General features: G+C 37.7%; 1 protein-coding gene and 1 long non-coding RNA gene across 2 annotated transcripts; both read left to right on the top strand.

Moving 5' to 3' along the window:
• Nucleotides 1-14,768: 14,768 nt before the first annotated feature.
• LOC115703072 (uncharacterized) lies at nucleotides 14,769-17,192 on the top strand. Its single transcript, XR_009685226.1, has 5 exons — nucleotides 14,769-15,356; nucleotides 15,513-15,825; nucleotides 15,908-15,988; nucleotides 16,087-16,377; nucleotides 16,460-17,192. It is a non-coding gene; the product is annotated as an uncharacterized LOC115703072 (long non-coding RNA).
• A 5,483-nt stretch (nucleotides 17,193-22,675) lies between these two features.
• On the top strand, nucleotides 22,676-24,319 carry LOC115713030 (uncharacterized). The gene has a single exon (XM_030641507.2). It carries the CDS (start codon nucleotides 22,851-22,853, stop codon nucleotides 24,087-24,089), a length of 1,239 nt encoding a protein of 412 aa, XP_030497367.1. The 5' UTR covers nucleotides 22,676-22,850; the 3' UTR covers nucleotides 24,090-24,319.
• The last annotated feature ends 3,183 nt before the right edge of the window (nucleotides 24,320-27,502 follow it).

Below are 27,502 nucleotides of genomic sequence, written 5' to 3'. Positions count from 1 at the left end.
TTTGGGGTGCGTATTGATGCAAGCCGATCTGGTTATCGCTTATGCCTCCCGTCGGTTAAAAGATTATGAACGGCGATACCCGACTCATGATTTAGAATTGGCGCGATGGTTTTTGCACTGAAGATTTGGCGGCATTACTTGTATGGGGAGAAGTGCGAGATCTATACCGACCATAAAAGTCTCAAGTATTTCTTTACTCAGAAAGATTTGAACATGAGACAAAGGCGTTGGTTGGAGTTAGTGAAGGATTATGATTGCGAGATCCTCTATCATCCCGGAAAAGCCAATGTAGTGGCCGATGCCCTGAGTAGAAAGGGTCCCGGGCGAGGTGGCTAGCATGGTTCGGATCTCACCTCAGCTAGCAGAGGGATATGGTTAGATCCAGCATTGAGTTTGTGGTAGGTCAGCTACACAACTTAACGCTGCAATCTGATCTGTTAGAAAGAATAAAGGTTGCTCAGACAACAGATCCGGAGTTAGTGAAGATCCGAGATGAGGTATTGGCTGGTCAAGCCAAAGACTTTTCAGTGACAGACAGTGGGATGCTTTTGTATAAAGCCAGGGTTTGTGTCCCGAACAGTGTGGACTTGAGGAACGAGATCTTTGAGGAGGCTCATTCTACTCCATATTCTCTACATCCCGGCACCACCAAGATGTACCAAGATTTGAAACCGTACTTCTGGTGGAGCGGTATGAAGAAGAATTTGGTAGAATTCGTTTCGAGATGCCTCACGTGTCAGCAGATCAAGTGAACATCGAGAGACCCGGCGGGGTTGTTGCGGCCTCTAACCCTACCGAGAATGGAAATGGGAGGATATTACTATGGATTTTGTGGTCGGATTACCTAGGACCACGGGTATGTTCGACTCCATGCGGGTAGTGGTGGATCGATTTACGAAATCGCTTCATTTTCTGCCGGTCAGAACAACGTTTACAGTGGATCAGTTGGCAGAGTTATATGTCAGGGAGATAGTGAGACTTCACGGGGTACCGAAGTCTATAGTTTCGGACAGGGATCCGAAATTCACCTCCAAATTTTGGCAAAGTTTGCAACGGGCAATGGGTACGAAGCTAAAATTCAGTACAGCATTCCATCCTCAGACAGATGGTCAGTCCGAAAGGACAATTCAGATATTGGAGGATATGCTGAGAGCCTGTGTTATGGACTTTGAGGGTTCATGGAGTAAATACCTACCGTTAGTGGAGTTCTCGTACAACAACAGTTACCAGAGTACGATAGGGATGGCACCCTACGAACTGTTGTACGGTAGGAAATGTAGATCCCCTATCCACTGGGATGAGACAGGGGAGAGGAAATACCTAGGTCCAGAGTCAGTTCAGCGGACCAATGAGGCAATAGAGAAGATTAAAGCTAGAATGCTTGCCTCCCAGAGCAGACAGAAGAGTTACGCAGATCCGAAACGTAGGGATGTTGAGTTCCGAGTAGGGGACCATGTGTTTTTGCGAGTATCTCCGATGAAGGGGATTAAACGTTTCGGGAAAAGAGGCAAGTTATGCCACTAGATTTACGGGACCTTTCGAGATTCTCGAGAAGATAGGTCAAGTGGCATATCGTTTAGCATTGCCTCCAGCTTTATCAGCAGTGCACAACGTATTTCATGTCTCAATGTTGAGAAAATACGTTTCAGACCCCTCTCATATACTCAGTTATGAGAGCCTTCAGCTTCAGTCAGATATGTCTTATGAGGAACAGCCCGGTGCGGATCCCTGGATAGAAAGGATAAAGTCCTTCGGAATAAGACCATAGCATTGGTCAAGGTTCTGCGGAGAAACGGTAAGGTGGAAGAAGCCACACGGAGCTTGAGTTAGATATGCGAGCTCAATATCCAGAGTTATTCAGGTTAGATTTCGGGGACGAAATCCTTTTAAGGGGGGGATAGTTGTAAAGCCCGCTTTGTTAATTTGGAAATTAGCAGTTATTTATGTTAATCAGGAAATTATTTATAGCTATTTAAATAATTTATCATTGTTATTTACGGAATTCAGATATGCATAATTATGTCATCGGCTTTTATATTTCGCATTTCCGGTGTCGGTATTTTGGAACGCGGCGTTTGGCTCAGTAGAAATCACAACTTAGTATGTTAGTATTTTGGGGACGGGTTTTAGACATTGGGAATGTCGGGAATGGCCGGGAATTTAGAATGTCCCAAAAATACCCCTTTAGTATGATTTTAGTGATTTTATGGTGGAGGGGCAAAATGGTCTTTTTGCCCCATTAGTGTTTTGTCTTTTAGTGACTTTTAATTGGAATTGAATGTTTATTTGTTTAATTGCTTTGGCTGAAAAAGGATTTAATAAATGGTATATTATGGCTTTAAATTTTTAATTTCCTTCATTTTCCAAACTTAGTCAAAAATTAGAAAAAAATCAAAAAGAAGCTCTTTTCCTCTCTCTCTCTATTCGGCCATTAGAGGCAGCCCCTTGGGTGATTTTCTTCTTCAATTTCTTGTGGATTTTAGCTTGTTGTGTGTCTCTAAATCAAGGTAATTCTTGTCTTACTCTTCTAGTTAGTTTTCTTGAGTTTTTGGTGAAATTGGATGAAATGCATGTTGGATTTTATGTTGTTGTTCTTCTTGTAATCTTGTGATTATTTTGAGTATAAACATGTTAGTTTAGGGTTGTTTTGATGCTTGATTATTAGGTTGAGCATGCTAGAGGTTTCTATGTGAAATTATGAAATTTTGAGAGAAAATGCCATGTTTTGTTTCTGTATATTTCTTGGATGTTTTTGTTAGTTTGCAGAGGTGTTTTAATGCTTAGTTAAGTAGAATTAACTAGGCTAGGGTGCATGCTAGTGGGTTTAACCAAGTTTGAGTTCTTGAACTCAAAGCTTGGTCTTCAATGGTGAAATTTGCTTGTGAGGTTTACGGGTAGGTTTGAGGCCTTGGAATGGTCATTTGGGACCTATAGAGCGGTGTCCGGAAAGTTTGGGATCAATTGGGTTCGAATTGGTCAAGATATGTGAATTTTTGGTTCTTGCTCGCGAGGAACCGGAATTCGGTTGAGCATCCGAATTCGGATGGGGTTCGTATTTTCCCGAACCGGGTCGGTTGGGCAACCGGTCTTCGGTTGGGGATTTTTCGAACCACTAGTTTTCCTCGTTTTTGGGTTTTTAGGGGTATTGCCATGCTTTTTATCGATAGGGAAACTTTTAGTTTCGAGTTTTAGTCCCCGGGAAGTGATTTAGCGTGTCACTTATAGCGTTGTGATTTTTATGGTTTAGGAGCCGATGTCAGCGTAGTTCGGCTTCGGTTCCGGTCGGGTTGGCCAGCACACACGAAATCGGAATCCGGGTAAGATTAGTATAACGGTATGCATATGTAGATTACATGTTTAGCGTGCATGTAGGAAGCACTGTTAGTTTACATTAGATATGTATTTAGGCTTCGAACCACCCAACCTGTCACGTCGGTACGGTGGAGTATGACCGACGGCGGAGTATGACCGGTTCGGCCGATCAGTGACAACTGGTTGGTGGTTCGATCTTATTGACCTATCCCGTCGGTACGAGTGGAGTATGACCGACGGCGGAGTATGACCGGTTCGGCCGATCGGGGAGGATACTTGTCAATAGTACCGTCCCCTGAACGTTCAAAACTCAGTACCATGTTGGACATGGCAGTAGTGCTCAGTACCATGTTGGACATGGCAGTAGCGGGACTCAGTATCGTGTTGGACACGGCAGTCAGTTTTATGTATGATATTAGTATTCTTTTCTTGCGAGTCCGTCGACTCACGGTTTACGTTCATGTGTAGGTAAAGGCAAGGCGATTCTTGATGGACCGTGAGCGAGCTTATGAGATTGTACATGTCGGGGCGGTTAGGCCTGGAGCGTACGATCCTCGGGACAGCACGGCTGAGATTTTGTAATTGTCGTTAGACGACTTTATTTTGATGTAAAAGTTGAACAGTAAAAACGTTTGTAAATATTTTTATAAATCGGGATCCCGAGACTTTTTGTAATATGGTTTATAAGTTTAATGAAAAAGCAAAATTTTAATTAATCACGTTTTTCCTTAAACCTCGTTGATTAGCAACGAGCTGCACAGTACGTTTAAAAATCACGTAATACGCCTAAGATAGTTAGGGTGTTACAGATCAGGTTGTTACGTGTCAATAGTACCGTCCCTATGAACGTTCAAAACTCAGTACCATGTTGGACATGGCAGTAGTAGCTCAGTACCATGTTGGACATGGCAGTAGCGGGACTCAGTATCGTGTTGGACACGGTAGTTAGTTATGTATGATATTATTATGCTTTTAACTTGCGGGTACGTCGAGCTCACGGTTTATGTTCATGTGTAGGTAAAGGCAAGAATTTGGGCGATGGACCGTGAGCGAGCTTATGAGATTGTACATGTCGGGGCGGTTAGGCCTGGAGCGTACGATCATCGGGACAGCGAGGCTGATTTTTGTAACTGGTCGTTAGACGACTTTTATTTTATGTATCAGTTAAACAGTTAAACTTTTTGTAAATATTTTTATAATCGGGATCCCGAGTCTTTTGTAATATTGTTTTATAAGTTTAATTAAAGAGCAAAATTTTAATTAATCACGTTTTTCCATAAACCTCGTTGATTAGCAACGAGCTGCACAGTATGTTTGAAAATCACGTAATACGCCTAAGTTAGTTAGGGTGTTACAATTTGGTATCAGAGCCGCCAGGTTGTCTTCCGAAGATCGTCACGACATGTACAATCATCATCAACAGTTAGCTCGGTTCACGGTTCAGTAAGCCTTTATTGCTTTAGTAGTTTATTTTATTTAGTTATGAAAAAGAAAAGCCTGTTAGGAAGCATGTTAGTAGCCTGATAGTAGAATAGGCGCATGTTTCGTTTTTAATTTCCAAATTAAGCGGCATTAGTAAGCTCTCGATGATCGTGACCTGAGTGCCAACTCGGGATTTCGAGGCGGTTCAGACTAGATGGACGCCAGACGAAATGTTAGGAGTCAGGGCATCTCAGTCGGGTCAGATCAAGGTCGAGGAGCTCAGTTCCCCTCAAGTGTTATGGGCCGAGGTAGAGGTCCCAGGGGCAGGGTTCGCGGTTGGAGTGATGTTAACTCGCGCGGGGGCTGCCCAAGTCAATCGGGAAGCCCGGGGTGGGAAGTTACGGTTTGCGGAAATGCAAGCCGGATAGAAGAGCAAGATCTCGAGATTCGAGAGGTTGAGACGGCGGGTGCTCTTGCGGGTCCGGTGCCCGTAGGTTCCGGTGGCACACCCGCCGCCCCGGGCCGAGATAGTGGTGGCGGCCATTAGATTGGAACCTTGGTACGAGCGGTTCGGAAGCGAGTGCACCTCCGGTTTTCTGGGAGGTCGGACGTGATGAAAGCCGAGCGATGGGCGACGGTGATCACCAAGATCTTGAACTTTATGGATGTCACGGGAACGACGAGTGGTGAGTGCCACTTTTCGGTTTAAGAAGACGCTCTGGTCTGGTGGGACATGGTGTCTTAGATCCATGACGTTATCACTATGACCTGGGAAAGGTTTTAGGAACTCTTCAGCGTTAAATGTTATAACGAGACGGTCAGAAGCGCCAAGAGGAAAGAGTTCGCCCACCTGACCCAGCGAGAGAATAGGAGCATGACGGAATATATTACTCAGTTCAGCCGGTTGGCGAGGTTAGCCTCGGGATTTGCGCCAACCGATTTCAATAAGAAAGAAAATATCTCGATGGACTTAAGGTGAAGATCAAGTATGACCTTATGATCACTACCGACGATAATACCATCTAAGTTGAGATGGCGAAGAAAGCATGGTGAGCTGAGGGCGCAACTAGATGTATGTGGAATCAGTTAGGACTTCGGAATGTGGCGGGGCTCCTACCCCTTCTGCGTCAGGTTTCAGCAGGGGAGGTAGTGGTTCGGCCATGGACCGGAGGAGGAAATCATCCACTGCATCCGGTGGCTCGAGGCAGAACAAGAGGTTCCGAGGGAACCAGAATCAAGACAGTCGTCAGGCTAGTGTTGAGACCCGTTATTCCTAATGGAGTGTCTCATTAGTAAGAGGCATCCTCCGGGTGAGTGCTTGGGTCAAGGTTGTTTTTGTGTGGCTGCTAGAATCTCTAGTAAATTGGGTAGACCCTTTGTTAGATATGAATCAGGGTTTGGAACCCCGTTACCTGGCGGAGAATTGGTTATCTCCAATAGGTGGATTAGGTCTATGCCGATCAGGATAGATGATAGAGAGTTAAGTGCTGATCTGGTAGAGATGAGTGTAGTCGAATTCGATATTATTTTAGGAATGGATTTCCTATCTAAATATTCGGCGAGCATTGACTGTAAAAGGAAGATGGTGGTCTTCCAACCGGAAAGTGAAGAACCGTTTGTATTTGTGGGTTCAGTTCAGGGATCTCGGATCCCGGTGATCTCGGCTATGTCAGCGAGAGAATTATTGCACGGTGGGTGCTTAGGGTTTCTGGCCGTGGTGGTGGACACCACTCGGCCAGACACCATTCGGCCAGAGGACATCAGAGTGGTTCGGGAATTTTTGGACGTTTTTCCCGAAGAACTTCCAGGGTTACCACCTCAGCGGGAGATTGACTTCGTGATTGACTTGGCACCAGGGGTGGATCCGGTTTCCAAAGCCCCGTATAGGATGGCTCCAGCTGAACTTAAGGAATTAAAGATTCAGCTCCAAGGGTTGCTTGACATAGGGTTCATTCGGCCCAGTGTGTCACCTTGGGGAGCCCCGGTTTTGTTCGTGAAGAAGAAGGATGGATCTATGAGGATGTGCATCGACTACAGAGAGTTGAACAAGCTGACGGTGAAGAATAAATATCCATTACCTAGGATCGATGACTTGTTCGATCAGCTTCAGGGGAAGACGGTCTTTTCTAAGATTGATCTCCGTTCGGGTTATCATCAGTTGAGAATCCGAGAGGAGGACATTCCAAAGACGGCTTTCCGCACTAGGTATGGACACTACGAGTTTCTGGTTATGTCATTCGGACTAACCAATGCTCCTGCAGCATTCATGGACCTGATTAATAGAGTATTCAAGGATTTCCTCGATATCTGTGTGATTGTGTTTATCGACGACATCCTCGTGTACTCTCGATCGAAGAGGAGCATGAGTTACATCTTCAGATGGTACTGCAACGACTTCGAGAACATAAGCTCTACGCCAAGTTCAAGAAATGTGAGTTCTGGTTGTCTCAGGTGTCCTTCCTAGGGCACATTGTGAGTAAAGATGGGATCAAGGTGGATCCCGGGAAGATTGAATCCGTCAGGGATTGGCCGAGACCGAAGACGGTGACGGAGATCGAAGCTTCTTGGGATTAGCTGGGTACTACCGTAGGTTCGTGGAGGGGTTCTCCAAAATTTCAATGCCCCTAACCGAGCTTACAAAGAAGAATCAGCGATTTATCTGGTCAGATAAATGCGAAGCTAGTTTTCAGGAGCTGAAACAGGGGTTGATTACTGCTCCAGTACTAGCTTTGCCTTCGGACAAGGAGAAGTTCGTAGTCTATTGTGACGCATCCAAACAGGGTTTGGGGTGCGTATTGATGCAAGCCGATCGGGTTATCGCTTATGCCTCCCGTCAGTTAAAGGATTATGAACAGCGATACCCGACTCATGATTTAGAATTGGCCGCAGTGGTTTTTGCACTGAAGATTTGGCGGCATTACCTTTATGGGGAGAAGTGCGAGATCTATATCGAGCCATAAAAGTCTCAAGTATTTCTTTACTCGTAAAGGTTTGAACATGAGACAAAGGCGTTGGTTGGAATTAGTGAAGGATTATGATTGTGAGATCCTCTATCATCCGGAAAAGCCAATGTAGTGGCCGATGCCACGAGCGAGAAAAGGGTCCCGGGCAAGTAGCTAGCATGGTTCAGATCTCATCTCAGCTAGCAGAGGATATGGTTAGATCCAGCATTGAGTTTGTGGTAGGTCAGCTTCACAACTTAACGCTGCAATCTGATCTGTTGGAAAGAATAAAGATTGCTCAGATGACAGATCCGGAGTTAGTGAAGATCCGAGATGAGGTATTGGCTGGTCAAGCCAAGGACTTTTCAGTGTCAGATAGTGGGATGCCTTTGTATAAAGCCAGGGTTTGTGTTCCGAACAGTGTGGAATTGAGAAACGAGATCTTTGAGGAGGCTCATTCTACTCCATATTCTCTGCATCCCGGCACCACCAAGATGTACCAAGATTTGAAACCGTACTTCTGGTGGAGCGGAATGAAGAAGAATTTGGTAGAATTTGTATCGAGATGCCTCACTTGTCAGCAGATCAAGGCTGAACATCAGAGACCAGCAGGGTTGTTGCAACCTCTAACCCTACCAGAATGGAAATGGGAGGATATTACGATGGATTTTGTGGTCGGGTTACCTAGGACCACGGGTATGTATGATTCCATCTGGGTAGTGGTGGATCGATTTACGAAATCTGCTCATTTTCTGCCGGTTAGAACAACGCTTACAGTGGATCAGTTGGCAGAGTTATATGTCAGGGAGATAGTGAGACTTCACGGGGTACCGAAGTCTATAGTTTCGGACAGGGATCCGAAGTGCACCTCCAAATTTTGGCAAAGTTTGCAACGGGCAATGGGTACGAAGCTAAAATTCAGTACAGCATTCCATCCCCAGACAGATGGTCAGTCCGAAAGGACAATTCAGATATTGGAGGATATGTTGAGAACCTGTGTTATGGACTTTGAGGGTTCATGGAGTAAATATCTACCGTTGATAGAATTCTCTTACAACAACAGTTATCAGAGTACGATAGGGATGGCACCCTATGAACTGTTGTACGGTAGGAAATGTAGATCCCCTATCCACTGGGATGAGACAGGAGAGAGGAAATACCTAGGTCCAGAGTCAGTTCAGCGGACCAATGTGGCAATAGAAAAGATAAAAGCTAGAATGCTTGCCTCGCGGAAGCGAGACGAGAAGAGTTACGCGGTCCAGAAACGTAGGGATGTTGAGTTCCGAGTAGGGGACCATGTGTTTTTGCGAGTATCTCCGATGAAGGGGATTAAACGTTTCGGGAAAAGAGGCAAGTTATGCCCTAGATTTACAGGACCTTTCGAGATTCTCGAGAGGATAGGTCAAGTGGCATACCGGTTAGCATTGCCTCCAGCCTTATCAGCAGTGCACAACGTATTCCATGTCTCAATGTTGAGAAAATACGTTTCAGACCCCTCTCATATACTCAGTTATGAGAGTCTTCAGCTTTAGCCAGACATGTCATATGAGGAACAACCAGTGCAGATCCTGGATAGAAAGGATAAAGTCCTTCGGAATAAGACCATAGCATTGGTCAAGGTTCTCTGGAGAAACAGCAAGGTGGAGGAAGCCACCTGGGAGCTAGAATCAGATATGCGAGCTCAATATCCAGAGTTATTCAGGTTAGATTTCGGGGACGAAATCCTTTTAAGGGGGGAATAGTTGTAAAGCCCGCTTAGTTAATTTGGAAATTAGCAGTTGTTTATGTTAATCATGAAATTATTTATAGCTATTTAAATAATTTATCGCTGTTATTTATGGGATTCAGATATGCATGATTATGTCATCAGTAGTCTTTATATTTCGCATTTCCGGTGTCCGGTATTTTGGAACTCGGCGTTTGGCTCAGTAGAAATCACAACTTAGTATGTTAGTATTTTGGGGACGGGTTTTAGACATTGGGAATGTCGGGAATGGCCGGGAATTTAGAATTTCCCAAAAATACCCCTTTAGTGGTTATTATGTGGTTTAGTATGGAGGGGCAAAATGGTCTTTTTGCCCCAATGATATTTTGTCTTTTAGTGATTATTAATTGGAATAAATGTTTATTTTAATTGTTAATTGTTGGCTGAAATGATTTTGGGTTAAATGGCTTTATTCCTTTTATTTCTTTCATTTTACAACACTTAGAAAAAAAAAATTGGAAATTTTCAAGAAAACTCTCTCTCTTTTCCTCTCCATTTTCGGCTGGGTATTTGGGGTGCAAAGCTGGGTTTTTCTTCAATTTTCAAAGCTTGATTCAACCTTAATTGTGAGCTCTTGATTGTGGTAGGTGATTCTAACTCTTTCTCTTTATTTTCTTGAATAAAATGGTGAAAATGTGAGTAAATGCATGCTTGCTTGAGGTGTTGTTGCTGCTGTGTTTGTGTTATGATTTCTGAGGTTTAAATCCTGTTCAATTGAGTAGAATAGAGCTGGTTATGATGCATGCTAGTTGTGTTGTTCAAAGTCTTGATTTTTTTTAGCTCAAAAATGTGGTTTTCAAAGAGAAATGTCTATGTGCTGTTGCTGTGATATTGTTGATGTTTTTGATTGTTTTCAGAGGCTTAGTTAAGCTTGTTTAAGTAAGTTTAGATGGTTTTGATTGCATGCTAGCTAGGTTTGCTCAAGTTTGAGTTTAGAACTCAAAGCTTGAGCTCTAATGGTGATTTTTGAATTCGTGCAATCTGGGTGGTTTTGTTGCCTTAGAAATGTTCTAGGGGAGGTATAGAACAGGTCTGGAAGGTTTCATGTGATTTGGGGTTGAATTGTTCAAGTTATGAATTTTTGAGGTTGCTGCCTGCGAGGAACCGGAATTCCGGTTGAGCATCCGGAATTCCGGATGGGGGTCCTGAATTTCCCAGAACCGGAATTCCGGTTGGGCAACCGGTCTACCGGTTGGGGGATTTTTCAGAACCCTAGTTTTCCTCGTTTTTGGGTTTTTAGGGGTATTGCCATGCTTTTTATCGATAGGGAAACTTTTAGTTTCGAGTTTTAGTCCGGGAAGTGATTTAGCGTGTCAACATAGCGTTGTGATTTTTATGGTTTAGGAGCCGATGTCCGTAGCTCGGCTTCGGTTCCGGTCGGGTTGACGGCACACTGAATTCGGAATCCGAGTAAGATTAGTATAACGGTATGCATATGTAGATTACATGTTTAGCGAGCATGTAGGAAGCCTATTAGATTACATTAGTTGTATGTTGGCTTCGAACCATCCAACCTGTCACGTCGGTACGAGTGGAGTATGACCGGGCCGGAGTATGACCGGTTTGACCGATCAGCCGACACTTGGTTGGTGGTTCCGTGCTATTGACGTATCCGTCGGTACAGCTGGAGTATGACCGACGGCGGGAGTATGACCGGTTCGGCCGATCGGGAGGATATAGTAACACGTCGGTACAGCCGGAGTATGACCAACGGCGGAGTATGACCGGTTCGACCGATCAGGTTGTTACGTGTCAATAGTACCGTCCCTATGAACGTTCAAAACTCAGTACCATGTTGGACATGGCAGTAGTAGCTCAGTACCATGTTGGACATGGCAGTAGCGGGACTCAGTATCGTGTTGGACACGGCAGTTAGTTATGTATGATATTATTATGCTTTTCTTACTGAGTCTGTCGACTCACAGTTTATGTTCATGTGTAGGTAAAGGCAAGGCTGTAGCTGATGGACCGTGAGCGAGCTTATGAGATTGTACATGTCGGGGCGGTTAGGCCTGGAGCGTACGATCATCGGGACAGCGAGGCTGATTTTTGTAACTGGTCGTTAGACGACTTTTATTTTATGTATCAGTTAAACAGTTAAACTTTTTGTAAATATTTTTATAATCGGGATCCCGAGTCTTTTGTAATATTGTTTTATAAGTTTAATTAAAGAGCAAAATTTTAATTAATCACGTTTTTCCATAAACCTCGTTGATTAGCAACGAGCTGCACAGTATGTTTGAAAATCACGTAATACGCCTAAGTTAGTTAGGGTGTTACACATACTCCATGCATCCAACCTGAGCTTTACTTTAACCAATGCTCTGGAAAGAACATAGTATTTCTCCAAATACAAGTAAACTCTTGTTGTAGATTATCATATCAGTAAAACCCTGTGTCTGATAAATCTAGGAAACTTTATTCACATAGTCATGTTTACTTTCCAATGTGTTGACGGCACAATAAACAGGATCAAGTATGTGAAAAAGGTTTCAGATGAATTTATACATTATGTACATATAATCATGAAATAAATCATGTGAACCATGCAACATTAAATGTTATTTCTGATCTATATTAATAAGCAAATCTGATTATATTGAAATGAGTTTTATTTAGGGCATAAAACCCAACACGGTTAGCATTGCCTCCAGCTTTATCTGCAGTTCACAACGTATTCCATGTCTCGATGTTGAGAAAATACGTTTCAGATCCCTCTCATATACTCAGTTATGAGAGCCTAGAACTGCAGCCAGATATGTCTTTCGAAGAACAGCCAGTGCAGATCCTGGATAGAAAGGATAAAGTCCTTCAGAATAAGACCATAACATTGGTCAAAGTTCTCTGGAGAAACAGCAAGGTGGAGGAAGCCACCTGGGAGCTAGAATCAGATATGAGAGCTCAATATCCAGAGTTATTCAGGTTAGATTTCGGGGACGAAATCCTTTTAAGGGGGGAATAATTGTAAAGACCGCTTAGTTTAATTTGGAAATTAGCAGTTAATCATGTTTAATTATGAAAATTATTTATAGCTATTTAAATAATTATTTATATTGTTATTTTTAATTCCTGAGATGCATTTTATGTCATTTAGTAGTTTTCATAATTTTGCATTTCCGGTGCCCGGTAACATGGAACTCGGTGTTTGGCTCAGTAAAATCACAACTTACTATGTTAGTAGTTTGGGACGGTTTATTAGACATTGGGAATGTCGGGAATGGCCGGGAATTTAGAATTTCCCAAAAATACCCCTTTAGTGTTATTTATGTGATTTTCGTGTGAAGGGGTAAAATGGTCATTTTGCCCCATTATTAGTTTGTCCTTTTGTGGACTTAATAATTGAGAAATATGTGTTTTATTTTATTAAGTTTTGGCTGAAATAAAGTGGGTTAAGTGGCATTAAACTTCATTTTCTTTTCAAACTTAGAAAAATTAGAAAAAGGTTGGAAAACTCTCTCTCTTTTCCTCTCTCTATTCGGCCTCTTGGTGCAACAAGGGACTTGGAATTTTCTTTGGGTTTTCAAGCTCTTTTTAGCAAATTCTAGTGATCTCAAATTGTTGGTATGTCCCCCTTAGCTTTCCTTTAAGTTTTATGTAAATTTGAGAAAGTTTGTTAGGTTGCATGCTTAGTTTTGAATAGATTTTTGCTGCTGTATGTTGTTGTTGATTTCTGTGGTTGAGCATGATTTTGGAATGTTGATTCAAGCATGATTGGGTTGTTGATTAGTTGGTTTTGTCAATATATGGAATTTTAACTCAAAGCTATGGTTTTCAAGAGAAATGGTTAAAATCTGTTGCTGTGGTTTTGTTGATGTTTGTAGTAGTTTTCAGAGATTATATTATGCATGATTAAGTAGGTTTGGACTTGTTTGAATGCATGTTAGTAGTGTTTGATCAAGTTTGAGTTTAGAACTCAAATCTTGATGCTTTAATGGTGATTTTTGATTCTGTGAGTTCTGGGTGGTTTTGATGCTTTAGAATTGTTCTATAGGATGTTTAGAGCAGGTCTGGAAGGTTTTGTGTGATTTGGATTTGATTTGGTTGAGTTATGAATTTTTGAAATTCTGCCTGCGAGGAACCGGAATTCCGGTTGTGAATCCGGAATTCCGGATGGGTTTTGAAAATTCTCAGAACCGAAATTCCGGTTGGACAATCGGTCTGCCGGTTGGGTGATTTTCAGAAACCCTAGTTTTCCTCGTTTTTATGTTATTTGGGGTATTGCCATGCTTTTTATCGATAGGGAAACTTTTAGTTCCTAGTTTAAGTCCCCGGGAAGTGATTTAGTGTATCACTTATGGTGTTGTGATTTTTATTGTTTAGGAGCCTGTAATCCGCCGTGCAGATAGTTCCAGTCAGGTTGACCGGCACACCTGAATTCGGAATTGAGGTAAGATTAGTATAACAGTGTGCATATATAGATTACATGTTTAGCGTGCATGTTAGGAAGCCTGTTAGATTACATTAGATATGTATGTTGGCTTCGAACCATCCGACTGTGTCACATCGGTATAGGCTAGAGTATGACTAGCAGCTGGAGTATGACCAGTATGACCGAGTATAGGCTGACACTGTATCACATCGGCACAGGCTAGAGTATGACTAGCAGCTGGAGTATGATCAGTGTGCCGAGTATAGGCTGATACTTAGGTTGGTGGTTCCGTACTATTTGACGTATCACATCGGTACAGGCTAGAGTATGACTAGGAGCTGGAGTATGACCAGTTCGACCGAGTATAGGCTGATACTGTAACACATCGGTACAGGCTAGAGTATGACTAGCAGCTGGAGTATGACCAGTTCGACCGAGTATAGGCTGTTACTTGTCAATAGTACCGTCCCTATGAACGTTCAGGACTCAGTATCGTGTTGGACACGGTAGTTAGAGTCATGGTCAGGGGTATGGGCGTCTGATCATGACCAGGATTTATGTATGATTATTATTATGCTTTTCTTACTGAGTCTGTCGACTCACAGTGCTATGTTTATGTGTAGGTAAGGGCAAGGCTAGGGCTGATGGACCGTGAGCGAGCCGGTGAAGATTGTACATGTCGGGGCGGTTAGGCCTGGAGCGTACGATCATCGGGACAACGAGGCTATTTTTGTAATTAGTCGCTAGGCGACAAGTATTTTGTATAGACAGTAAACTTTTGTAAATGGTTTTGTAATCGGGATCCCGAGTATTTTGTATAAATATTTTACAAGTTTAATTAAAAAGCAAAAATTTTAATTAATCACGTTTTCCATAAACCTCGTTGATTAGCAACGAGCTGTACAGTATGTTTAAAAATCACGTAATACGCCTATGCTAGTTAGGGTGTTACAAATACCAACACCTTCTCCTATAGTTCCTACTCAAAAGGTGTCCAGAAAATCCAATGGGGCCTCAAGTAGTCCAATATTAGTTACACCGGAAGCCAAGACTAAGGGAGTTCTCAAAAGAATGAGAAGAGAGAGACTTTCAGAAGCAAGCCCTTCAAAGAAACAGGGGTCAAACACACTACCACTTGAATCTCCTGAGAAATCACAAAAAGCCCCTAAAAAGGCAAATCCTAACCCTGCAATATCAAAAAGAAAATCACATCGATCACAGTCATTGGAAGTAGAGAATCTTGAAAACATAACAATAGGTGATGATGACTTGGTGGTGGGCAAAGAAGAACCTAAAGAAGTTGTGACCCCTATTAAAGAATCTACAGAAAGGAATACAAGAGGACCAACTAAATTGAAGACTTTAGCAATAGACATTGACAATCGTTTCGAAGTGAAGTTTAATTCACGGGGTCAACCAATTGGTGAAGCATCAGTATCTTTGTTCATTCTTAGGACCATTGGTAAGAGAATTTGTACCAGTAACCATACGTGATTGGAGAAAGGTTGCTAAAGAATTGAAAGATATTTTATGGAACTATGTTACGGTATGTAATTTGATATTGTTTGTAATTTATTTTTTGACCACGAAGTTGATTAAATTTACTTATGCAGTATTAGCTTTGCATAATTTCATTTTAACCAGGCAAGATATAAGATCAGCAAACATTGGCAAAAACGTTATATAATGAGAAGTATGGCAGATCTTTGGAGAGCTTCAAAATCAAGATTGGTTACTAAACTTCAAGAGGCACCAAATGAAGAAGTGAGATTAAATTTGCGACCTAAGAACATCAAGTCTGAAGATGAATGGAAGACTTTTGCTAGGGAGAAAACCAGTTCTGGATTTTGGGTAATTAATGCTAACTTTACTTTCAATTTTTTTTTGGTTTATATCATCACATGATTAATCATTTATTGTTATAGGCTAAAACTGAAAAAATCAGAGAGAGACTGAAGAATCAAGTTCTTCACACTTGTAGCCGTAAATGATATGCACGATTGATTGATGAATTGGTACAATCAATTTTATTCTGCAATTATTTTTCATTAAATATGTTAGTTCCATTCTGGTTTATATTCTTTTCACCCTTGATAGACAAACGATAGTGCAAGCAAAGAAGTTCCTTCAAGGGTTGATGTTTGGACGAAGGCACATAAGAAGAAAAACGGAGAATCTGTAAATTCAGATGCTGCTAAAACTTTCGTAATTGTCCTTTTTATTTGGATTTTAAATTTCCATAGGTATAAATTAACTTGCACCTTTATTTTATTTAGGAGTTTGTGGAAGAACATAAAAAATATACAACTGTGTCTTCTTCGACTACAAATGTCAATGAGGATATTCTTTCAAAGGTGCTTGGTCCCGAAAAGAGCAGTTGTGTGAGAGCTTATGGAAGAAGAGTTGCTCAAACAAAGTTAACAATTGGATCGATGAAAGATGGTCGTGTGACTAATGAAAAAATGATACATATGGAGTATATAATTCAGTTAGAAGATCGATACAAAGAGTTAAAAGAACGAATGTCACATATGGATCAACTAATTCATTCTTTAATGAAAAATCAGGTAAGTGATATTCTTAAAGACTAGATTGCTCTCAATGTTTCTAACGATTAATTGATGATATTAATAGAATCATTCTTACCAGACTGTGGAGCAATCAAATAATCATGTTCCTGCTGATAAGGTAACATGTCATTTATATTTGAAACTATATCTTATTTCTAAATCAATTAATCTTGTGTTGAAATGTTATTGAAGAGCAAAAAGGTTAACACGCATGGCGATAGATGCAAGATTTTGGATTGGTGTGGATCTGGTGAAACTATTGCAGATGGGCACTTCGTCTCAAGCGATCCAAAGGATCTCGTCCATCAGATTCCTCTCGGACCTAATGCTATGAAAATAGGAATAGATGTGGTAAGACAACCTGGTGCATTTTTGTGGAGGCCTACTCCAGCCATTACTTGTATCGAAGAAGCTATTGCCAATACAATTGCATGGCCAGCTGATAAAGTTATAATGAGGTAATAATTTCTTCAATATTTCATATGTTCTAAATTTTTTCTTTATGGTATATGCATTTTTGTACTTTTCTTTTTCCTTGATGTTTTATTTAGCCCCAAATCAACGAGTAATCAAAAGGTTGAAGTAACATAAGAAGAACTAGCGAAGATCGCGGAGTATAATCATGGACTCAACTGTTTACTTTCGGCGTGCTTTCGTAATGATTGAATTTCTTTCCATATCTTCATTTGTTGTTGTTGTGAAATAACTTGTATTAACTTTGATTTTCAACTAGAATTTGTATTAGGTCTTTTAGATCTTTCATATAATATACTTAACCAGTCTTTATTGTGTTTTTTGATGATATTTATTTGTTTCAATATTTTAAAAATTGGATACAACACACCTAGAATATTAGTATTATGATATTAGCAATGAATACACAAACATGAAAAGAATAGTAAATTCATCAACTATATTTCACTAATAACATGAATTGCCTTTAGTGTAAACTTCATTATGAGTTATATGAGCAGAGAAACTATTAATCTATTAAGCTGTTTTTAAGTGATATAGAAAGGACAACATGTTATTATCCATAATATAAAAAGTATTGATAAAGTTATATAAAAGGGTCTCTTATGGGACTTAATAAGGCATTAGAGAAGTGATATCATAGGGTTGTTCACCAAGGGAGAAGACTATTAACATGTTCATTGATGCCAATGGATACTGAATTTTCTTTTGTTTAAGTCTCTAAATCATTTCAAATTTTAATACATTTTAAATATATACTTATGTGTTTATATAAAAAAAAAATTATCCAAACTCAAAATAATAATTAATAAAATATGTTTAGAGCAATGAATAATATTTTATAAATATAGAGCATGAATAATAAATTTTAAATTAATTTTAAAATAAAGGAATTTAAAGCACCCCAATCATTGAGGTAAAGCTGTTTATTCTTCAAAAATTCAAAGAACTGGTGAAAAAGCTCATTCCATAAAGTGAGTCAAAATATTTTTAAACAGGTTATTTTTCTTATTTAATATTTTCGACTCAGATCCCAACTTGAACCTTGACACCCAGACTCGGACCCCAAACCTCGACCCGGACTCAGACCCGAACCTGTGTTGGAAATTATTTTACCAGGATCTTAGATCTACTCACAAGTATGTTGTTTAACACCCTAAATATGAACTTTCTAAAACGATGAAATAAACACATATAAAGTTTAGTAAACCTTACATTGGGTGCAGCAGAATAATATAACTCCTTCCGTTCAGATATCTAGCCCTTGATTCCTTTCTGTAGCAGAGCATTATCAATATCTGAACCTGGATCTCTTTCTCTGATTATTTAGTGCTGAAACTCCTTCTTGCTGAAAGTCTTTCTTCACGATCTTCCTCACTATGATTGAGGTATCACTTGCTGTGTGTGGGCACTACTCTAACACTAAGAAATTTCGAAATCTTTAGGAAGAAGAGAGAGAGAGAGTGGTCGGCCAAAGATAGGGAGAGAGAAAGGCTCAGTTTTTCTCTGAAGGAAAAAGTAGAAAATTTAAGTGTAAATTTCCTGAAGAGCATTCCACTAGGGTTAGGTTTGAATTATTTGGCATTAAAATAATGAAAATATCAGAGGTAAAACCATACAAAAGTGGCCGGCCCTATACAGTATGGATTTGGGCCTCACTTTTTGCAATTTTGCAGTTTTATCTTTTCTGCATCTGATTTTCTCAAAAACGCCAATTTTCTAATTTAACCATTTAAATGCCAATTCTAACTATTTAATAACTATAAATAATTATTAAATAATATTGTCATTTGTCATATTTATTAATTGAACCATACAAAGTATCATAATTAACAAATATGTCCCTAAAACTCTTTCTTTACAATTTCGCCCTTACTTAGTGAAAAATTCACAAATAGACATAGTCTAATTTGAGAATTATAATTGATTAATCAAAACCAATTATATGAGTCTTACAAGCAATATTATCTCAACTAGTGGGGGGACCATGGGTCTATATAATCGAGCTTCTAATAAGCAGATCAAGAATTTATAACCTAAATTCACTGACTTATTAATTCTTCGTTGAATCTACGCATAGAATTTAGAATTGCACTCTCAGTATATAGAATGCTCTATATGTTCCACCATATAGACACATCATTAGTTATCCATTGTTATAATCCTAACTTGATCAATGATCCTCTATATGAATGATCTACACTGTAAAGGGATTAGATTACCGTTACACCCTACAATATATTTAATCCTTAAAACACTTAACCCCGTATAAATGATATTTCAGCTTATGTGAAATGAGATCTCCACCATTTATTTTCGTTTGGTCAAGCTTGAAGGAGATCATCCTTTACTTACTATTTGCCAGATAGAAGCTATAAATTCCATGTTTATGTTAGCGCTCCCACTCAATTGCACTACCGTGTTCCCAAAATGTACGTATCACCCTGACCTAAAAGTAGGCTTAACTAACAAATCAAAGAACACGAATAGCCTCTTGAGATTGAGCCTAATCATAACAGGGTTAAGATCATTTGATCTAGGATCAACTAGGCGATATTGACTTGAATAGATATTACGGTAAGTTTAATAAATCTAAGTCAAAGTTCAATATCGGTCCCTTCCGATGCATACTCCATACATCCAACTTGAGCTTTACTTTAACCAATGCTCTGGAAAGAACATAGCATTTCTCCAAATGCAAGTAAACTCTGTTGTAGATTATCATATCAGTAAAACCCTGTGTCTGATAAATCTAGGAAACTTTATTCACATAGTCATGTTTACTTTCCAATATGTTGACAACACAATAAACAGGATCAAGTATGTGAAAAGGGTTTCAGACGAATTCATACATTATGTACATATAATCATGAAATAAATCATGTGAACCATGCAACATTAAATGTTATTTCTGATCTATATTAATAAGTAAATCTGATTATATTGAAATGAGTTTTATTTAGGGCATAAAACCCAACAACCTGACCTTGGAGTCGAACCTTGGCCTCGACCCGAACTCAGACCCTGGACTCAACCCTAGGTCTGGCTCCAGACTTGGACCTCAGATTGGACTCCAGATCCGGATCAAGACTTAGACCCAAACCCTAACTTCAGCCCGGACCCCGAACCTTAACTGCTATAACGATTTTTCCAATGATAATTGTTTTTTGTTTGAAATCTTATTAAGTTTATTTATAGTATTTTTTGAGACATCTTTTTAACTTTGTAGCACAAATTTTATGCCCATATATAAACTAACTTATTTATTTCTATATATATATTTTAAAAAGGCTAATTAGGATTTTTGCCCCCTGAACTTTGACATGTACCAAATCATGCCCCCTGAACTTTTAAGGTCGTTAAAAATGCCCCATGAACTATTGAGATTGTTGGATTTAAGGACTTTTATCTAATTTCATTCAATTTTACTATTTCAGTGATTGTTTATATACTAAACCATGCTTCCCAAACTTTGATATCTACCAAATCATGCCCCTTGAACTTTGACATGTATTAAATCATGGCCCCTGGACTTTCATCCATGTTAGACTTTTTTACTAAAATTGGAAAAAATTCTTTAAATCCAACAATCTCAATAGTTCAGGGGGCATTTTTAACGACCTTAAAAGTTCAGGGGGCATGATTTGGTACATGTCAAAGTTCAGGGGGCAAAAATCATAATTAGCCTTTTAAAAATAGCCTAATAAAATTCTGCTATACTATTATGCACTTTCGTAAGCAAATATAAACAAACAAAGATAATAACATAGCTCTATGGGACCATGACACTGTATTTTATGTGATATTGATCTCACATCAAATTGATTTATGATGAATTAAATGATATTGACTTAGAATAAATATAACTGTAGGTTTATAACATTTTTTATACTGTTAATATCGACCAAGTTTAATGTAAATATCATACATTCGATACAGGTCAACTTTACTAATGTCTTGAAAATGATATTCTACTTGCTTAAGTGTAGGTACACCACATAACCGATTATTACGTCAATGTAAATCTGGTGTACTGATAAATCTTGGGACTAAGTAAGTTCGAAGCATATAATCACAATTATTTTGTACTGTGATGACATCACTATAATTGTGAGTAACTTTATGTTTAAAATTTAATAGAATTTAAGTATTAAACAAATAATCACGTAAAACAAAATGAAATTCTGTTTTTATGATTACCGAATTAATTATTCAAATTAATTACTGTACTTTTACAGAGATGTTTAAACCAAAAAAAAAAAAAAAACTATTTGAACAGAAATAAAATATGTTTAAACAGATAACTAACAGAAAGTAAAAATGAACATAAAGTATAGATCACACAAAATTATACGTTGTATTAGCAATCTTCTTAGATTGCTATTAGTCCATGGGGTCACACCCAGAAAATGAAATTATTAGAAGAATCTCAAAATTATTATAAAACTAAATTGACTTATACAAATAAAGACTCTCTTTTTAAATTTGTCGCAACTGTTGTAATCTAAGCTCTTAATCAAGTTTCTGAAGTGCTAAATCTTGAACTCTCTTCAAATGGTAACACTTACACTCTTCCTCCTGAAAAGTGACTCACAAGCAAGTCTTCTCTCCAAGCTTGATGAATGATGCCCAAGTGTGTTCAACCTACACAATTTCCATAAAGAAACAATACATAAATAACGCAGAACTTGTTGAACTAAAGTTCCTCACACAATAAAAACACTCTCTAAACTTGAAAATGATTTAGAAAAAAATACACTAGGAGAGCTAATAAAAACCAGCGACCTAAGAATAACTTTATATCCTCTAGAAACCTTTTAGGTTATTGAATAAGAATCAGGAAACAATCAGCTATTAAATGAAAAATCTTTCCAAAAAAAACAAAAGAGAAAATTTACGAATTACAAACCATGTTTTTGAACAAAATCAATTTATTTTTAAGTGGATTGGTTTAATTTGGTTTGAGCACTGAATTAGTCTGGTTTAGTTTGGTTTTAATTTTTTTTTTAGAAAATCATTATTATTGGTTTAGTTCAAAAAAATAAATAAAATTCCGAATCAAACCAATCTACCAACATTCTATCTATCAAGAGTTGTAATTTTTTAATTTTATAATTTTAAGTTAATATTTATTATTAATATTAAAAGAGAGAATAATAAAGTAAATTCTAATTAATTTTTAATTATATTTAATATTAATAACTGAAAAATATTATAAACAACAAAAAAAAAAAGAAAGATCACAACTTAGTAATCTATTCATATATAATTCTCACACACAAAAAAGAGAGGTGATAGAAGTTGGTGTGAATATATTTGTAAAGGGAATTAATTTGTTGTAATTTATTTTGGTGAGTAATATATTTGACTGATTTACCAAAAAAGAAAGAGGTGACATATATATTCTATTTAATAAGAGTTGTAATTTTTTTATTTTATATTTATTATTAAAAATTAAAAGAGAGAATAAAAAAAATTAATTTAATTATGTTATAAACAACTAAACAAATGAATCTTTACTCAATAACAAGAATAATTTAGGAGAATATTTAAAATCAATAATAATTTAGAAGCATAATTTTTCAAGGAAATAATACCAATTTATTTTTTAATAACACATACTAATCACTTTAAATAATAATAATAATAATAAGAAGAAGAAGAAATTACAATAAATCTTACAATAATTTACTGTAAAAATTATTTAAATATTATAAAAACCGTATAAAGCGACATTTGTAGTACAATAATATATAACCCAATTGAGAGTACAATACCATTGTGCAAGTTTCAAAAAAAAAAAAAAGAAACAAGTTGTGTGACCGTTGGGGTGGGGCCCGTTGAAGTTACAAGGTAACCGTTAAACATTCAAAAAAATTTAAGGTAAAAAACTTCCACAAACAATGTTGTGTGCTTTTTAGGCCATTTCTCTTATAATCCCAAAATCTCAAACAAAAATTCACAGAGAACAGAGAAGAAGACCCAACTACTCATCAATGGGCTGCGTTTCATCGAAGCTCTTCAAAAAAGAGCTTAATCGAGATATCATACTCAACAATGGCGGCGACTACATGAACCATGTAGTTTCTCTTACATCAACCACTTATGGGGTTCTCAATCTCGACAATGGGAAGCAAATGGTTAAAGACTCTGTTGCTGTTACAACAGAGACTAATAAGAAAGTTGAGAGGTCATCACCGATTCGAGAAAACAAGCCAGAGGTTATTAATGCTTGGGAGCTTATGAAGGATTTAGAAGAAGGAATGCCCATTTCGAATCAAGTAAAGAAGAGTCCGAAAACTCGTGCTGTTCTTCTTCGTGGGTTGGCTGATATGGATGCGAAGAGTCCAATGAAGTTCTTGAATCAGATTGGTTCGCCGAGAAAGTCGAAGAGTGTTGGAGCAGCAGTAGGAGGAGGGAATAAAGAGAATAATAACAAAAAGGGTTTTGGCACTGGTTATGTGGGTCGGTCTGATTTTAGTCCCAAAGGGGTACTTAAAGTGAGGAATTCTTGTGAGAAATCTTGTAAAGCAGTGTTGAGTTTGAGTTTTCAGGCAAAAGGGTCTCCGAAAAGGGAAAGCTTTAGTCCTCTTTTTGATCCAGATTTAGTAGCTTCTTATGAGAAAGAGTTGAATGTTGAAGGAGAGCAAATCAAGAGAATGGTTTCTCCATCGCCTAATAAAGCTCGGAGAAAGATAATGACTTTGGAGAAGAATGGTAATACTACTAATCTAATACAATCTTTCACTAAGAATTGTCCACCTGGGGGAGAAAACTCTGTGGTGGTTTACACCACAACACTTAGGGGAATTAGGAAAACTTTTGAGGATTGCAACAAAGTTAGATCCATAATCGAGTCTTACCTCGTCCATGTGATTGAGCGCGACATATCGATGGATTCGGGTTTTAAGGAAGAACTTAGGAAGCTAATGGGGACAACACAAGTGAAAGTTCCATTGGTTTTTGTCAAAGGCCGATTGATAGGAGGAGCTGAAGAGGTGATGAAGTTGGAGGAAGAAGGAAAGTTGGGTGCTTTGTTTGATGGTATACCTCAAATTGCTTTAGGGGGAAGTTGTGAAGGTTGTGCTGGATTTAGATTTGTTATGTGTATGGCTTGTAATGGGAGTTGTAAGGTTTTGGATGAGAAGCAGAAGGTGCAGCAGAGGAAGATTGTGATGGTGAGATGTGGTGAGTGTAATGAGAATGGTTTGGTCCATTGTCCCATTTGTTGTTAACATCTTGATTTGGCTTGGAATATTGGTTTTGGCAAATGGGGTTTCTAAAGTGGGTTTTAGGCCTCTTTCTTTCTGTTTTAGTATTATGATTTACACGTTTGGTAACATTTGTTGATGTTGGGAATGTTACTTGTAGTATTGATTATTTGATTTGTAATATATCTCTTCTTCCATGTATTTTGGAAGAATTATATATGAAAATGAATTTTCTATCAAAAAAAAAAATAAAACTAGTACAAGAGAAGAGACTACCTTTTTCTCCTTCTCAAAAACCCTTAAATTAAACCCCTAAATATTTCTCTGTTCTCAAATCCCAATCTTCATCCTCATCCTCTTTGTTTTCCATTTCTTATTTATATATTATACATTTCACTCCTAGTAGAAGAAACTGAATCTAAATCTAACTGCCTTGAATTTTGTACATGTTGCAGTAGCTATCATAGCAATCTGTTGCATTTCTCTGTTATGGATGCTTAAATAGTTATGCTCTAATTTCTAATGCAAGTAAACAATTTGAGTTTTTGGATGTGAATTTCAAGACCCAAATAAGCAATTCTGATTATTACGTAATTGCTTCTCATTGTGATCTCCATTCTTATTCAATAATTAGCTTTGTGACCTTATTCATTTGTAACTACTGCCTATGACGATAAGAAAATCCCTAAAACACATAGCAGAAAGTAGAAGTTGAAAAGGGAAATTTGAAAGACATTTTCAACAACAGCTGGTTAAAGGAATTACAATTTTGTCTTATATTTTGGTTAGAAGCTTATACAGTTTGAAAGACTTTTTGATTAGTTGAGTTTGGTGTTTATGATTGTTGGTTCTTAATTGATCATATTATGGTAGTATTGGCTATTGTGCTTCAGCAACACTCAAAGTTTCAACTGAAAAATGTAATTCAATTGATCAGGAATAATATTATCACAACAAGAGCTTTGTTTATTTGGGTTGGATTATGTTATTGGACTCCATTTGGTGATGCTTTCATTATAATTTTTTGGAAGTTGATGCTGCTGTTGTGCTTTGCTAATTTCAGGTTATATTATAGGCAAAGAATTTGGACTTTGGTAGCTAAACAAGGGAAGCTCAACTTCCTCTATTTCTCTTTCTCTCTATCAACTTTAATAATAACTTGGAATTTCAGAACACATCAATACCAAATTTTTAACATAACATTGCACTGTGTTAGTCTCTGTGTGTGCTATTGTTAGTAAGTCATTCATTTGAATCAGTCAAACTAAACAATTCCATCCCCATTCTTAATAAAAATTAGTTAATTTTTAACTTAATATTGAAATCTCTACGAGTTGTGTTGTGGCACAACTGTTTGATTAGTAAGGTTCTCAGTTTCAGTTTGAGGAAATTGTAATAAACTTAGCTGTGGAAACATTGGGACAACCGTTTTAGATTGGAATGGGTTGATTCTGTTTCGTTTTCTATATCAATTGGTGTTTAACAATCTATTCATTTTCTTAATAATTGTGCAGAGTTGTGAAGAGATAGTACTCAACCAAGAGCTTCCTTCCATGCCTTCTCTCTATATTGTGTCATTTCTCTTGAAAAAATTGCATAATGTAAAGTTCTTAGAATCTCAAGCTATAACTTTAATTGTTTTTATTTTTTAAAGGGTAAATACCATTTTAGACTCTCTATTTTGCAAAAGTTACTAATTGAATCATCTGTTTTGTTAAATGACAATATGGACCATGTATATTCTAAAATTGTACAAATAGGACCCTGAATTGATTTTTTGTCAAAATAAAACTTAATAATAATAAGCTGATCTAGAGATGTTATGACAAAACTGGTTACATTTTTTGTATATGTTTGTGTTAGAAATCATCTTAAATTTGGTCGTATTAAAAAATAAAATTGTTGAAAATTGAGTTCATGATACTATTTTTACCATTTTAAAAAATACAAAATCTATTTTGTCATTTAACAAAACAAATGGTCCAATTGATAATTTTTATATATTTGTCGATGAGTGTATCCTTTTGATTTTTGATTTTGTAAAATGAAGACATTCTATAGATAAAGGTATCCAATTTATTTGTTTGCAGAATGAGAGTATTTTTTGAATGAGAACATTCATTTTAATTTTGTGGCATTTTATAGATGAGTAGAGAAAAAAAATAAGTACAAAGGAAAAGAAAATAATATATTTCATGTATACTTACCCTTACTTTTAACAAATGAAAGAACAACAACAGTAGCTTTTTCTTTCTCTCTATCCCTTTTTCTCCTTTCTTCTTTTGGTCTGATTTTTTTTGTTCATTATAAACTCCAATTTTTTTTTACATGAAAAATAATGAGAATGGAAAGTGGTTATCTCAGATACACAAAGTTCTCTTTTGCCAAATCGTTTGATCACAGACAATGTCCTTGTTGCCTTTGAGCTGATCAATGCCATCAAAAACAAAACAGCAAGCCGAAAAGGAATTGCTTCTTTAAAGTTAGATATGAGCAAAGCTTTCGATTGCGTTGAATGACGTTTCATTGAAAAAGTCATGCAAAAAATGGGTTTCGATGATAGATGGATATCTCATATTATAAGTTGCTTGACTACGAACAATTTCTCATTTCTCTTGAATGGAGAGGTCACAGGCTCACTAATTCCAGCTAGAGGTATTCGATAGGGTTGCCCATTATCATCATACTTATTTCTTATTTGCTCAGAAGGATTATCAAGAATGTTGCAGCTAGAATAGAATAATGGTCATCTAAGTGGGTTCAAACTTACTAGACATGCTCCACAGATTTTTCATCTATTTTTTTCCTGATAATAGTCTTCTTTTCTATCAAGCAAATGAGAGTTCTTGTCTTGCAATTAAGAGAGTCTTGGATATCTACCACATAGCTTCAGGTTAAGTCCTCAATTTCGACAATTCCATTATGTCATTTTCGCTTAACACCACGCTTGCCGCTCAAGTTTTCTTTCACAGACAATTGTCAATGCCCATATGTGAGTGTCATGAGAAGTATCTCTGTTTACCTTCATACTCTGGGAGAAATAAAAGAAATTTTTCAGCGATATTAAAGAGAAAATATGGAGGCTAATGCACACTTGGAGTGAAAAAAATTTCTCGGTTGGTGGACGTGAAGTGCTACTCAAAGCGGTTGTCCAATCAATTCCCACCTATGCCATGAGTTGCTTTCGCTTGCCAATTTATTTTTGTAATCAACTTGATGTTGGGTTTTGTGCCCTAAATAAAACCCTTTACAATCTGATTAGTTATCAATATAAGAAATTTGAAGTGATTTATGTTTGCATGAATTTTACATGCTAATGGTTTAATATGTTTATTACATTTACACACAAAATCTGTTAAGTTCAGATCATATATTTATTCACAATTACAGTATCGTCAACACAGTGGAATGTGATTGTGATTATATGAATCAAAAGA

This window comes from Cannabis sativa, chromosome X (assembly GCF_029168945.1).
Source record: "Cannabis sativa cultivar Pink pepper isolate KNU-18-1 chromosome X, ASM2916894v1, whole genome shotgun sequence".
NCBI lineage: Eukaryota > Viridiplantae > Streptophyta > Magnoliopsida > Rosales > Cannabaceae > Cannabis > Cannabis sativa.
The sequence above is the reverse complement of the archived record's forward strand: the minus strand, read 5'-3'. Positions and strand labels throughout refer to the sequence as shown.

Bases quoted from the DNA above. Each gene is read 5' to 3' on its own strand.
- LOC115713030 (XM_030641507.2), top strand. From the start codon at position 22,851: ATGGGCTGCGTTTCATCGAAGCTCTTCAAAAAAGAGCTTAATCGAGAT.